General features: G+C 43.3%; 1 protein-coding gene across 7 annotated transcripts in view; it reads left to right on the top strand.

Annotated features, from left to right (window-relative positions):
* Positions 1 to 10,743, top strand: part of LOC110491860 (glucocorticoid modulatory element-binding protein 2) — a 32,016-nt gene extending 21,273 nt beyond the window's left edge. For 6 of the 7 annotated variants that reach the window (XM_021565676.2, XM_021565679.2, XM_021565678.2 and 3 more), the window contains 5 exons: positions 268 to 425; positions 507 to 581; positions 1,204 to 1,341; positions 7,889 to 8,011; positions 8,193 to 10,743. In XM_021565676.2, the coding sequence (XP_021421351.1) occupies positions 268 to 425; positions 507 to 581; positions 1,204 to 1,341; positions 7,889 to 8,011; positions 8,193 to 8,818 (1,120 nt within the window). In that variant the 3' untranslated portion in view covers positions 8,819 to 10,743. The remainder of the gene's footprint in view (positions 1 to 267; positions 426 to 506; positions 582 to 1,203; positions 1,342 to 7,888; positions 8,012 to 8,192) is intronic. The other variant, XR_005036509.1, reaches the window with a different exon arrangement.
* Positions 10,744 to 12,618: the final 1,875 nt, after the last annotated feature.

Genomic DNA, 12,618 nt, shown 5'->3' with positions numbered 1-12,618 from the left:
TAACATAAAATAAATGAAGGGTGCTTCCATGGCACAAGTTTAGTAAGGCCTGGGTCGTTTCAAATGGGCTTTCAAATGGGCTGAAACAGGGAAGGGTCTACCTGGACTGAATAAGAAATGCTTATTTTTGCTTTCAGTTGTAAAATGTTTTAAATAGTTTTCCATTGCATGCCCTAATGAACGTGACACTGCACTTTGTCGGGAGATAAGACTTTCTCTGATGCTGTCTGGCAGCTGATTAATGGTGTATGATATAATTCCCCATAGGAAAATCATGGACTCGGGCGAGTTGGATTTCTACCAGCACTCCAAGGTGTGTTCCAACACCTGCCGCAGTACTAAGATTGACCTGGTGGGGACCAGAGTGTCACTCAGCAGCCAGCAGGCCACCGAATATGTTCCTGTCACTCCTTCCTTATCTGACGGTAAACACTCTCACATCCTAGTCTTTGGAAAGGATTGTGTAACATTTGAGGTGTTCAAAGCTTACCATGATGTCATTCTAGTGAACGGATCACCGGCCATGTTTCCAACAGAGGTATCATCAGACGACACCACAGAATGGGTCACGGCCATAGGAGGTGAGTTTTAACTGACCACTTTGCTTAGAAATTAGGCTAGATTACTTTAGACGTTCAACGTTCAATAATCAGACACTCAATAGCGTAATGGCCCCACTGCTTTTCCAATCACATGACAGTGCACTTAGATCTGTTGACAGTTATAATTGTGATCATGATGTACACTTATTTCTTTAACTTATAACTTATTTATTTTTACTGTAGAGGTTTTCAAATCTCTTTGGGCACCTGCAGACGTTCCATGTATTTGAACTATTCCACAGCTAGCCCACCTAATTCAACTTGTCAACCTATATATGGGTCATGCATGCATACACACACACACATACATACATACATACATACATACATACATACATACATACATACATACATACATACATACATACATACACAGAAGTATGTGGATACCCCTTCGGATTAGTGGATTTGGCTATTCAGCCACAGTTGTTGCTGACAGGTGTATAAAATTGAGCACACCGCCATGCAATCTCCATAGACAAACATTGGCAGTAGAATGGCCTAACTTGAAGAGCTCAGTGACATTCAACGTGGCACCGTCATAGGATGCCACCTTTCCAACAAGTCAGTTCGTCAAATTCCTGCCCTTGCTTTGTTTCAGAGGATTCTGTGACCTTCTGGAAGGGTCTGAAGGAGGCTGGGTTGCTGGAGGAAGTGGTGGAGGACTTCCAGAAGGAGATTCAGGAGGTGCTAAAGGGAATGCAGGAGCGCATCACCGAGCCTCCCCTGCAGGTCAATGGTCAGTGGAGCTTCTCTCAATTCAATTATCTGTGTGTGTGTATGTATAATATAAGATGGTGCCGAAGAACATGGCTGACGTTTTACATTCTCCCAACCAATTGTGCTATTTTGTTGTTTTTTTTTTGCGTTTTGTATAACTTATTTTTTTTACTTATTGTGGACATAATGTTGCTGCTACTGTCTCTTATGACCGAAAATAATTTCTGGACATCAGAAAAGCAATTACTCACTGCGGACTGGAAGAAACTTTTTCCTTTAACGAGTCCGACATCCTGCTTTCACTGGAATAGGCCCAGATCCATGCCCTTTACGTGAAGAAAAGACTATCGTGCAATCATTGGAAAATAAAATTGATGACCTACGATTTAAGATTATCCTACCAACGGGACATTAAAAACTGTAACATCTTATGTTTCACCGAGACGTGGCTGAGTGAAGATTCGGACAATGTAGAGCCTGGTGGGATTTTCCATGCACCGGCAGAACAGAGACGCTACCTCTGGTAAGACGAGGGGTGGGGGTATGTGTCGTTTTGTCAAAAACAGCTGGTGCGAAATGTCTAATATTAAAGAAGTCTTGTGGTATTGCTCACCTGAGGTATAGTACCTTATGATAAGCTGTAGACCATACTATCTACCAAGAGTACTCATCTGTATTATTTGTAGCCGTCTATTTACCACCACAAAGCGAAGCTGGCACTAAGACCGCTCTCTACCAACTCTATCAGGCCATGAGCAAAGAAGAAAATGCTCACCCAGAAGCGGCGCTCCTAGTGGCCGGGGACTTTAATGCAGGCAAACTTAAATCAGTTTTACCTTTTCTTTTTTTGCAACCAGGGGAAAATAAATCGTAGACCACCTTTATTCCACACACAGAGATGCATACAAAGCTCTCCCCCGCCCTCCATTTGGCAAATCTGACCATAATTATATCCTCCTGATTCCTGCTTACAAGAAAAAACTAAAGCAGGAAGTACCAGTGACTCGCTCAATATGGTCAGATGACGCAGATGCTACACTACAGGACTGCTTTGCTAGCACAGACTGGAATATGTTCCGGGATTCATCCAATGGCATTGAGGAATACACCACCTCAGTCATCGGCTTCATCAATAAGTGCATCGACGACGTCGTCCCCACAATGACTGTACGTGCATATCCCAACCAGAAGTCATGGATTACAGGCAACATCCGCATCGAGCTAAAGGCTAGAGCTGCCGCTTTCAAGGAGTGGTGGTGACAGTGTTTCCTAGCCTCAGTGTAGAGGACAGCTGGGAGGTAATGCTCTTATTCTCCTTTAGTGTCCCAAAACGGTTTGGAATTAGTGCTACCGAATGCAAATTTCTGTTTGAAAAAGCTAGCCTTAGCTTTCCTAACTGACTGAGTATATTGGTTCCTGACTTCCCTGATGCGTTGCATATCGCGGGGGCTATTCGATGCTAATGCAGAACGCCACAAATGTTTTTGTGCTGGTCAAGGGCAGTCAAGTCTGGGGTGAACCAAGGGCTGTATCTGTTCTTAGTTCTACATTTTTTTGAAAGGGGCATGCTTATTTAGATGGCGAGGAAAGCACTTTTAAAGAATAACCAGGCATCCTCTACTGACGGGATGAGGTCAATATCCTTCCAGGATACCCGGGCCAGGTCGATTAGAAAGGCCTGCTCGCTGAAGTGTTTTAGGGAGCGTTTGACAGTGATGAGGGGTGGTTGACCACAGACCCATCACGCACGCAATGAGGCAGTGATCGCTGAGATCCTTGTTGAAGACAGCAGAGGTGTATTAGATGGAAAGTTGGTCAAGATGATATCTAAGAGGGTGCCCATGGTTACGGATTTAGGGTTGTACCTGGCAGGTTCCTTAATAATTTGTGTGAGATTGAGGGCATCTAGCTTACATTGTAGGACGGCCGAGGTGTTAATTATATCCCAGTTTAGGTCACCTAACAGCACGAACTCTGCCCCCCATCTATCTTCAATCAATTCACATAATTATGTCGAGGGCATAGCTGGGGGCTGAAGGGGGTCTATAACAAGCGCCAACGGTGAGAGACTTGTTTCTGGAAAGGTGGATTTTTTTGGGGGGTGCACAGACCTGGATAGTGTGACAGCCTGCAGAGTTCTATCTCTGCAGTAGATTGCAACTCTGCCCCCTTTAGCAGTTCTGTCTTGTCGGAAGATGTTATAGTTAGGGGTGGAAATTTAAGGATTTTTGGTGGCCTTCCTAAGCCACGATTCATACACTGCTAGGATATCGGGGTTGGCAGAGTGTGCTAAAGCAGTGAATAAAACAAACTTCGGGAGGAGGCTTCTAATGTTGACTTCGGTAACCGGTTTCATGCATGTTAACCAATGAGAGCGCCTGGGGAATGGTGGTGCTGGGGGCTGCAAGGCCTGGGGTGACCTCTACATCACCAGAAGAAGAGTAGGATAAGGGTACGGCTGAAGGCTATAAGAATTGGTCGTCTAGTGCGTTCGGAACAGAGAGTAAAAGGAGCAGATTTCTGTGCACGGTAGAATAGATTCAAGGCGTAATGTACAGACACGGGTATGGTAGGATGCGAGTACAGTGGAGGTAAACCTAGGCATTGAGTGACGATGAGAGATTGCATCTCTGGAGGCACCAGTTAAGCCAGGTGGGGGGTGGAACAAAAGGCACATCTAAGGCATATTTGGCAGGGCTTGGGGTGCTACAGTGAAATGACTTACCAAAACAGCAATAGACAAGGCATTTTGACATTAGGGAGAGGCATGTGTAGCCGAGTGATCATAGGGTCCAATGAGTAGCACTAAATGATTCAGGGAGCCAATTCCGTAGTCACTGCTACGCTAGGCGAGCTGGAGACATGGCGATTCAGACAGCTAGCGGGCCGGGGCTAGCAGATGGGCATCCGGCGACATCGCAATGGAAGAACCTGTTGAGACCACCTTGGATGGTTACGTCGGCAGACCAGTCGTGATCCAGGGTCCAGGCCAATTGGCAAAGTAAGTATTGTAGCCCAAGAATTGGCTGGTGGACCTCTTTGGTTAGCCGGGAGATGGGCCTAGCTTCAGGCTAGCTCCAGGCTAACTGGTGCTTGCTTCGGGACAGAGACGTTAACCAGGAGTAGCCACTTGGATAGCAGCTAGCTAGCTGTGATGATCAGGTGTAAAGGTTCAGAGCTTGCGGTAGGAATCCGGAGATGTTGTAGAGAAAAAGCAGTCCGATATGCTCTGGGCTGATATCGCGCTGTGCAGACTGGCAGGAATTGACTGGGTTGAGGCTGGCTGATGTCTGAGTTAATGGTGAGGACCGCTAGCAGTGGCTAAATGACTACTAGCTCGTTAGCTGGCTAGCTTCTGAAGGGGGTTCCGGTTCTAAAGTATAAAAGTAGCAGATCCGTACCACATTGGGTGAGGCGGGTTGCAGGAGAGTATTCAGTCCGTAGATGGAAAGTGAGATTAAAATATATATATACAGTGCCTTGCGAAAGTATTCGGCCCCCTTGAACTTTGCGACCTTTTGCCACATTTCAGGCTTCAAACATAAAGATATAAAACTGTATTTTTTTGTGAAGAATCAACAACAAGTGGGACACAATCATGAAGTGGAACGACATTTATTGGATATTTCAAACTTTTTTAACAAATCAAAAACTGAAAAATTGGGCGTGCAAAATTATTCAGCCCCTTTACTTTCAGTGCAGCAAACTCTCTCCAGAAGTTCAGTGAGGATCTCTGAATGATCCAATGTTGACCTAAATGACTAATGATTATAAATACAATCCACCTGTGTGTAATCAAGTCTCCGTATAAATGCACCTGCACTGTGATAGTCTCATATATATAAGAAAATGATATGTGCAGGACGGGACAAGACAAAAACACACGTCCGACTGCTACACCATCTTGGAAACAACCTGTTAGTGAGCATTTCTCCTTTGTCAGATAATTGATCCACCTGACAGGTGTGGCATATCAAGAAGCTGTTTAAAACCTGTTTGGGATAAGGGGCAGCATTGGGAAGTTTGGATGAAAAGCGTGCCCAGGGTAAACTGGCTGTTACTCAGGCCCAGAAGCTAGGATATGCATATAATTAGTAGATTTGGATAAAAATACACTAAACATTTCTAAAACTGTTAAAATAATATCTGTGTATAACAGAACTCAAATGGCAGGTGAAAACCTGAGAAATATCCACCAGGAAGTGGGAATTCTGAGGTTTGTAGTTTAAGTGGAAGCCTATCCAATATCCAGTGTCTGTGGGGTCAGATTGCACTTCCTAAGGCTTCCAGTAGATGTCAACAGTCTTTAGAAGTTATTTCCGGCTTCTATTGTGAAAGGGGAGAGAATAAGACCACTCAGCGTAAGTGGCTCAGCTGAAAGCCATGAGTTGTTTGTCGCGCGTTGTTGGTTCTTTCTTTTCTATTGTCAACGCTGTTGTCCGGTTGAAATAATATTGAATATTTATGATAAAAAAGATCCTAAGGATTGATGAGACATCGTTTGACATGTTTCTACTAACTTTAATGGAACTTTTTTGACTTTTTGTCTGGATGTTGTGCCCGCGCTTTGTGCATATGGATTACTGAACTAAATGCGCAAACAAAAATGATGTTTTTGGACATAAAGATTAACTTTATCGAACAAAACAAACATTTATTGTGTAACATCAAGTCCTGTGAGTGCCACCAGATGAAGATCAAAGGTAAGTGATTAATTTTAACGCTATTTCTGACTTTTGTGGCTGGTTTTTGTGGCTAGGTGCTGTCCTAACATAATCGCATGGTGTGCTTTCGCCGTAAAGCCTTTTTGAAATCGGACACTGTGGTTGGATTAACAAGAAGTTTATCTTTTAAAATGGTGTATAATACGTGTATGTTTGAGGAATTTTAATTATGACATTTCTGTTTGAATTTGGCGCCCTGCAATTTCACTGTCTGTAGGCCAGGTGTTCCGCTAGCGGAACTCCCTTCCCAGAAAGGTTAAACAGCATGACCATTACACAGGTGCACCTTGTGCTAGAGACACAAAAGGCCACTCTCAAATGTGCAGTTTTGTCAACACAATGTCAGATGTCTCAAGTTGAGGGAGTATGCCAATTGCACGCTGACTACAGGAATGTCCACCAGAGATGTTGCCAGATAATGGAATGTTAATTTCTCAACCATAAGCCACCTCCAACATTTTATTAGAGACTTTAGCAGTAAGTCCAACCAGCCTCAAAACCGCAGAACACGGGTTTACATAACCAAAGAATTTCTGCACAAAATGTCATGGTCTTGAACTGACTGCAGTTTGGTGTCGTAACTGACTTCAATAGGCAAATGCTCACCTTCTATGGCCACTGGCACGCCAGATGAATCCTGGTTTCAACTGTAGCAGGCAGATGGCAGACAGTGTCGATGGTGCCGTGTGGGCGAGACGTTTTCTGACAACGTGACGAGATCCTGAGGCTCATTGTCATGCCATTCATCCACCGCCATCACCTCATGTTTCAGCATGATAATGCATGGCCACATGTCGCAAGGATCCGTACACAATTCTGTGAAGCAGAAAATGTCTGTTGTTCCATGACCTACATACTCACCAGACATGTCACTCATTGAGTATGTTTGGGATGCTCTGCATCGACATATACGACAGCGTGTTCCAGTTCCCGCCAATATCCAGCAACTTCACACAACCATTTGAAGAGGAATGGGACACCATTCCACTGGCCACATTTGAAGGGGTATCCACATACTTTTGTGTATACAGTGCATTCGGAAAGTATTCAGACCCCTTTACTTTTTCCACATTTTAAGCTACAGCCTTATTCTAAAATGGATGATTTTTCTATACAATACCCCATGATGATAAAATGAAAACCTTTTTTTTAATGTTTGCAAATGAATATTTTTTTTTTAAAAACATGACTTTATTTACATAAGTATTCAGACCCTTTGCTATGAGACTTGAAATTGAGCTCAGGGGCATCCTGTTTCCATTGATCATCCTTGTTTCTACATATATGTATTTTCTTTTTAGTTTTTGGTACTTTTACCCCTTTTTTCTCCAGAGCCATGTGTCATCCGAAACACGGCCCTGTCAAGCCGTACTGCTTCTTGACACAGTGCTCACTTAACCCGGAAGCCAGCCGCACATCTTTGGGCACCGCCAACGACAATGAGTAACAGGCAATTTACTTTGGGCACTTCAGTCAGGCGGAAATAGTGAAAAAAGGACCCGACCCCTAACAAGTCACTTAAAGCATGATTTGATGGTCATTACTTTTTTTTTTTACATGAAAGGATGGGTTAACTTGGCCCCACAGATAATTGATCTGCAATTGACCTTAAGTTTCAGTCATGGGATTTTTTGTTTTAACCCCTGGGAGGGTCTTATAATAAGACAAAATAAACAAAGATGGTTCTGCTTGAATGTTGTATGTATGTGCTAAAACAAAAATTGAAACTTAAACAAGGACTTTGTTCAGAAATGTTTCCCCCATCTGCTGTCCTAATGCCATTCTCACTTCAATCCTGTCTTTTCATGCTCCTACTCTCTGTGTTGGACTATGTCTTCTCAGATGCTGTGCTGCTGAACAATATAGTGCAGAACTTCGGCATGCTCGACTTGGTTAAGAAGGTGCTAGCCAGTCACAAGAGCCAGATGGACCGACATAGGGAGCAGTATTCACACAGTCTTGTCGGTGAGTTAAATTCTCACAATAACATTCTTCATTATTTTGCCTTTGAGCCCTTTGTGTTATGAGGATTTCCTAGATTTCACTATTTTCGTTGCAGCTGGCTTAGAAGCAGCTCCTTTTGCAAATAATGTGAAATGTTACTGTTTTGCGTTGTGTATTAAGTTTGGCCCGTCTTTTTCCGTAGCTCTGGAGCAGCAGTGTGACGAGCACAGGAAACGTGCCAAGGAGTTAAAGAGCAAATCCCAACACCTCAACAACGTCCTCATGACCCTAACTCCCGTGGCCGTGCCGTCCACGCCCAAACGCCCACGCCTCACCCGCGCTGTCTCGGGCCCTGCCGTTATGTCCAGTGCCCCCACCCAGATCACCCTGCCCCTCACCCAGCTGGCAGGCCTGCCTGCTGGGTGCAAAGTGCTCTCGGTGGGGGGAGCCGGTGCCGGCCAGCAGACCTACACAGTGCTGACCTCCCCCACGGGCGAGCTGGGGCCAGATGCCTCCAATCTGACTGTACTCTCCACGGCCGCCGCTGTTCAGGAGGGTGCACCCACCACTTCAGCCTTCGTCAAGATGGTCAGCTCAGGCTATCAGCTGATCACGCTGCCTGCCGCGTTGAGCACCCAGCTACAGGGCCTGGCTGGGGGCACGGCCCAGGGCACCACTACCATGATGGCAGTACCTATGGGTAACAACGCACTGCAGAGCACGGCGGCAGTGGTCACAGCATTGGGGAGACGGGTGGAAGTTCATGTGCAGGAGGGTGTGGCACCAGAGACTGAGGAGCAGGAGGCGAAGGAGACGGTGGAGAGTTAGAGAGATGTACTCCTCCTATAGTGTTAAAAACACGTTGGGGACTCCTCACTGGTTTGGAGTGCAAGTACTGGAACCAGTGCCTAGGTCTAGTGGTGTTGAACTATGAAGGACCCATATCAGTAAAGATTACTTAAAATGTATAACTACATGCACTGCTCATTTTACTCAAAGCACCAGTGTGTGTGTGTGTGTGTGTGTGTGTGTGTGTGTGTGTGTGTGTGTGTGTGTAGAGGTGAAAATGTCTGTGCAGAATTGAGTTTGGAATTCATAAGTGTATATTTTTATAACCATGCAAGTAGATGCCGACTCTGCTCAAAAGCCATGATCTTAGTTATTCTCAGGTGTCCATTTTCACTGGGGTGTAGGTGCCATGTTCACATTATCTCTTTACATTGTGCTAAAAATGTAAATTCTACAATGCTCATCTTTCAACATCAGAATGTTTTTCCATTTCAACATTTTATAACTTTTTGTTCAATATTACAATGCATTTTATTATATAGTTAATATTTTTTAACAAATGGAAAGTGAACAAACTGGTGGGTTTGTTGAACTTGTTAGTGTACTCTGTAAATTAATTGTATAAATTCTTAAATCTAGCCATTACTGGAAAACTTGAAGTATTTGGCATTTGTTTTTATTTCTAAACCAGTTGTTCAATTCACCATGAAATCAACTTTTAATAGCTTTGTGTAACATTTCTTCTGACCAGAAAAGGCGTTGAGTTGTGAATTTCAGTCTTCTCATTAACTTAAATGACATGGATCATGAAAGGGCAAATCAAATGCAACCTTGAACAGTGCGTCCACATGATCATGACCCTCGCTTGATGGGCAAGCATACAAGCTAGGCTACATGACTGTTAAACTCTCTGTCTGGTCGCGCTGCAATGAAATACTGTAGGTAAGCTTAAGTTTGTATATGGCCCTGTTTTTACGCAATGTTTTTCTATTTAAACTTTACTCATGCTCGTTACACGCTCTGAAAGCTGTTATTGTACTGCATCGGTCTGTTACAATAGCCAATGTTTACTATGCATGTTTTCAGACCTGTCTCTAATATGCCACTAGCCCCGCACCTTGATTTCAGAACATGCCGGTAGGGAGTGCTGAAGGGTTTATTTTGCTTCTCCAGATATTCCTTTATTATTTTCCCCTAACCCTACCTCCACTAATTGGAGTAAACTAATGGACAACAACACCTAGGCTTCAACTTCCAGCTTATACATGTCCAAGCTGACATACTATATCAATTTTACGCACGCAGTATATTTAAGCAATAAGGCCCGAGGAGGAGTGGTATATGGCCAATATACCATGTCTAAGGGCTGCTCTTATGCACAACAAAACACGGAGTGCCTGGATACAGGCCGTATACTGGCCATATATCACAAACCCCCGAGGTACCTTCATGTAATATGAGCTGTAAAATTAAATGTTTTGTTCATACCCGTGGTATACGGTCTGATATACCACGGCTGTCAACCAATCAGCATTCAGTGCTCGAACCACCCAGTTTAGGATTTACAATAGTTATCTTTTGTTTAGTTTTAGTCCCATCCTTCAGCTCCCCTCAACCCCTCCCATCTATCTCTGAAGACCATCCAGTTGTGATTTCTACTTGCCATATTTTTCAACTTTGCTGTTTCACAAAAGTTCTGAACCTATATGAATTTTACGGATACAGTATATTTTACATTTTGTTTTCTTGTTATCCAGATACTCATCTTTGGCCAGTGACTGCCGACAGGTGCGTTGCACTTGGTTTTGGGTGCATAGAGCAAATTAAATCAGATGGCATCAACCGTGAATAACCGTTCATTGTTGAGTTTGATTTTCCCTTTCGTGATGGGAACTTTATGTTCAAAGTTCAAAACATTTTGATTGGAATGCCAATTTCAAGAATCAATCGGTGAACTTCAAAGACTACAACAGTTGATTCAATATGAATCATTCCAGCTGACTCATGATTGTGAATGCAAGGAAAGGCGCTCTCCATGATGCTGAAATGCACCACGAGCCTATCTGCATTGGTACTCCAATGTCCAATGCTCCACGCTGTCCTCTTGGCAATGTAGGGCTACTCGTCCACAAGATGGTGCTAGTGCCAATTTCACTCATCAGCATTCCATTTAGTTGGGTGATTGATTTTAAGAAATGTATTGTTGAACATCGATTATAAATGAAAACACCAAAGGTCCTCATCATCCTCTGTTCGCTATGCTGCAGGCCTGTAGGCCATGTTTTTGCTGTTGTTGGTGTTCTTCTCGTTTGTTGAAATATTGCAGTTGTCTCAGAACCACAAGTCTAAAAAAAATCAAATGTATCAAATGAGATCAACTTTGACACCTAAAGACGTTTAGTGTCACAGGTTGTTGGCGGTGCCCAAAGATGTGTGTATTTACGCGTTTGGTCACCTTTGGCACTACAAGGTGAATGGCAAGATGTCCATTGGATTACATTTTGGGGGGGGATTTTTTCTATGGCGACCCGTCATTCAGGGCTTAGCAAAAAAAAATGTGTTGCCTGTTTTTGCATGTTATTTTGGCATTAATACTTGTCACACATCAGTTTGCAAACAATGTAAAAAATAAACAGTTAATAAAGCTGCATACAAACATGGTCTCTTTTTTGCTTTCTTGAGTAAGGCATCTCTAAAATGCAGGTGTTTCAACGTAGCTCCATGCTGTCTGTGGTGGAGGATCAGACAGCAGAAAATCGGGGTAGGGGTTGGTAATGTTCTCTAGTTGTGCCATGATCAGCTCAGTGTTCTGTCACCAATGAGAACACATCACTGCAAAATCTACATTGAGAGCTAGAAAGTTCAAGCCCCCTTGGGTTCTGCCATAGATTTACATTAGAAGTGCCCATCCAAGAAGGCTCAAGGCCATGGGCCACAGATAAAGTTACATAAAATCATGTTATACCATAGCTTTAAGGACTGAGCATGTCAACATCATACTTTCAAAATCTTAGCAAGCTAGACACGCGTGTATGATGTTGACATGGTCAGTCAAATCAAAGCTATGGTAGATACATTTACAAAATCATGTTGTATCTGTGGCCAATGACCTTGAGCCTTATTGGATGGGCATTTCTAATGTAAGTCTATGGTATCATCATCATGTCTACTGGCAAATCCTGTGCAATCCTTGTCATATGAAGAGAAAATTATAGACAATGTATCAGTGCTCATTGGCCAGTGGACATAAACATTACACAAGTTGGAAATCTCAAATTCACAACTATGGTCATCCAACTCAAAATTCCAAGTCGGGAACTCGGGCCTCTTTCTAGAGCTCCGACCCGAAGATCACTGATGTCATGATTTGACCTTGTTTTTTTTCAGTTCCCAGTTATCTTGAAAGCACCATAAATCCAGAGAATGCCAGACTTTGGTGACAAAGTTTAATGACAAAATTTTCCCACAAGAAGGACTGCCGGGCCACCTTCCTGTTCAAGTGAGCACAGCACATCAGTGAGTCCAAAAATGTCTTGTATGCTGCTAAAGTATACAGACACCTTGACTTTTTTCACATTTTGTTATGTTACAGCCTTACATGCTGACCAAACCGCTCGTGCGCATGTTGATTTTGTACCCCCAAACCATACACTGATCACAGGTTGAAATATCAAAACAAACTCTGAACCAATTATATTAACTTGGGGACAGGTCGAAAAGCATTAAACATTTATAGCAATTTAGCTAGCTAGCTTTCTGTTGCTAGCTCATTTCTACACTGACAATTAATCCACATATAAAAAGGGTAAACCAAATTAGTTTCTTGTCATCTCTCCTCC

The sequence above is a fragment of the Oncorhynchus mykiss genome, chromosome 16, assembly GCF_013265735.2.
Source record: "Oncorhynchus mykiss isolate Arlee chromosome 16, USDA_OmykA_1.1, whole genome shotgun sequence".
NCBI lineage: Eukaryota > Metazoa > Chordata > Actinopteri > Salmoniformes > Salmonidae > Oncorhynchus > Oncorhynchus mykiss.
The sequence above is the reverse complement of the archived record's forward strand: the minus strand, read 5'-3'. Positions and strand labels throughout refer to the sequence as shown.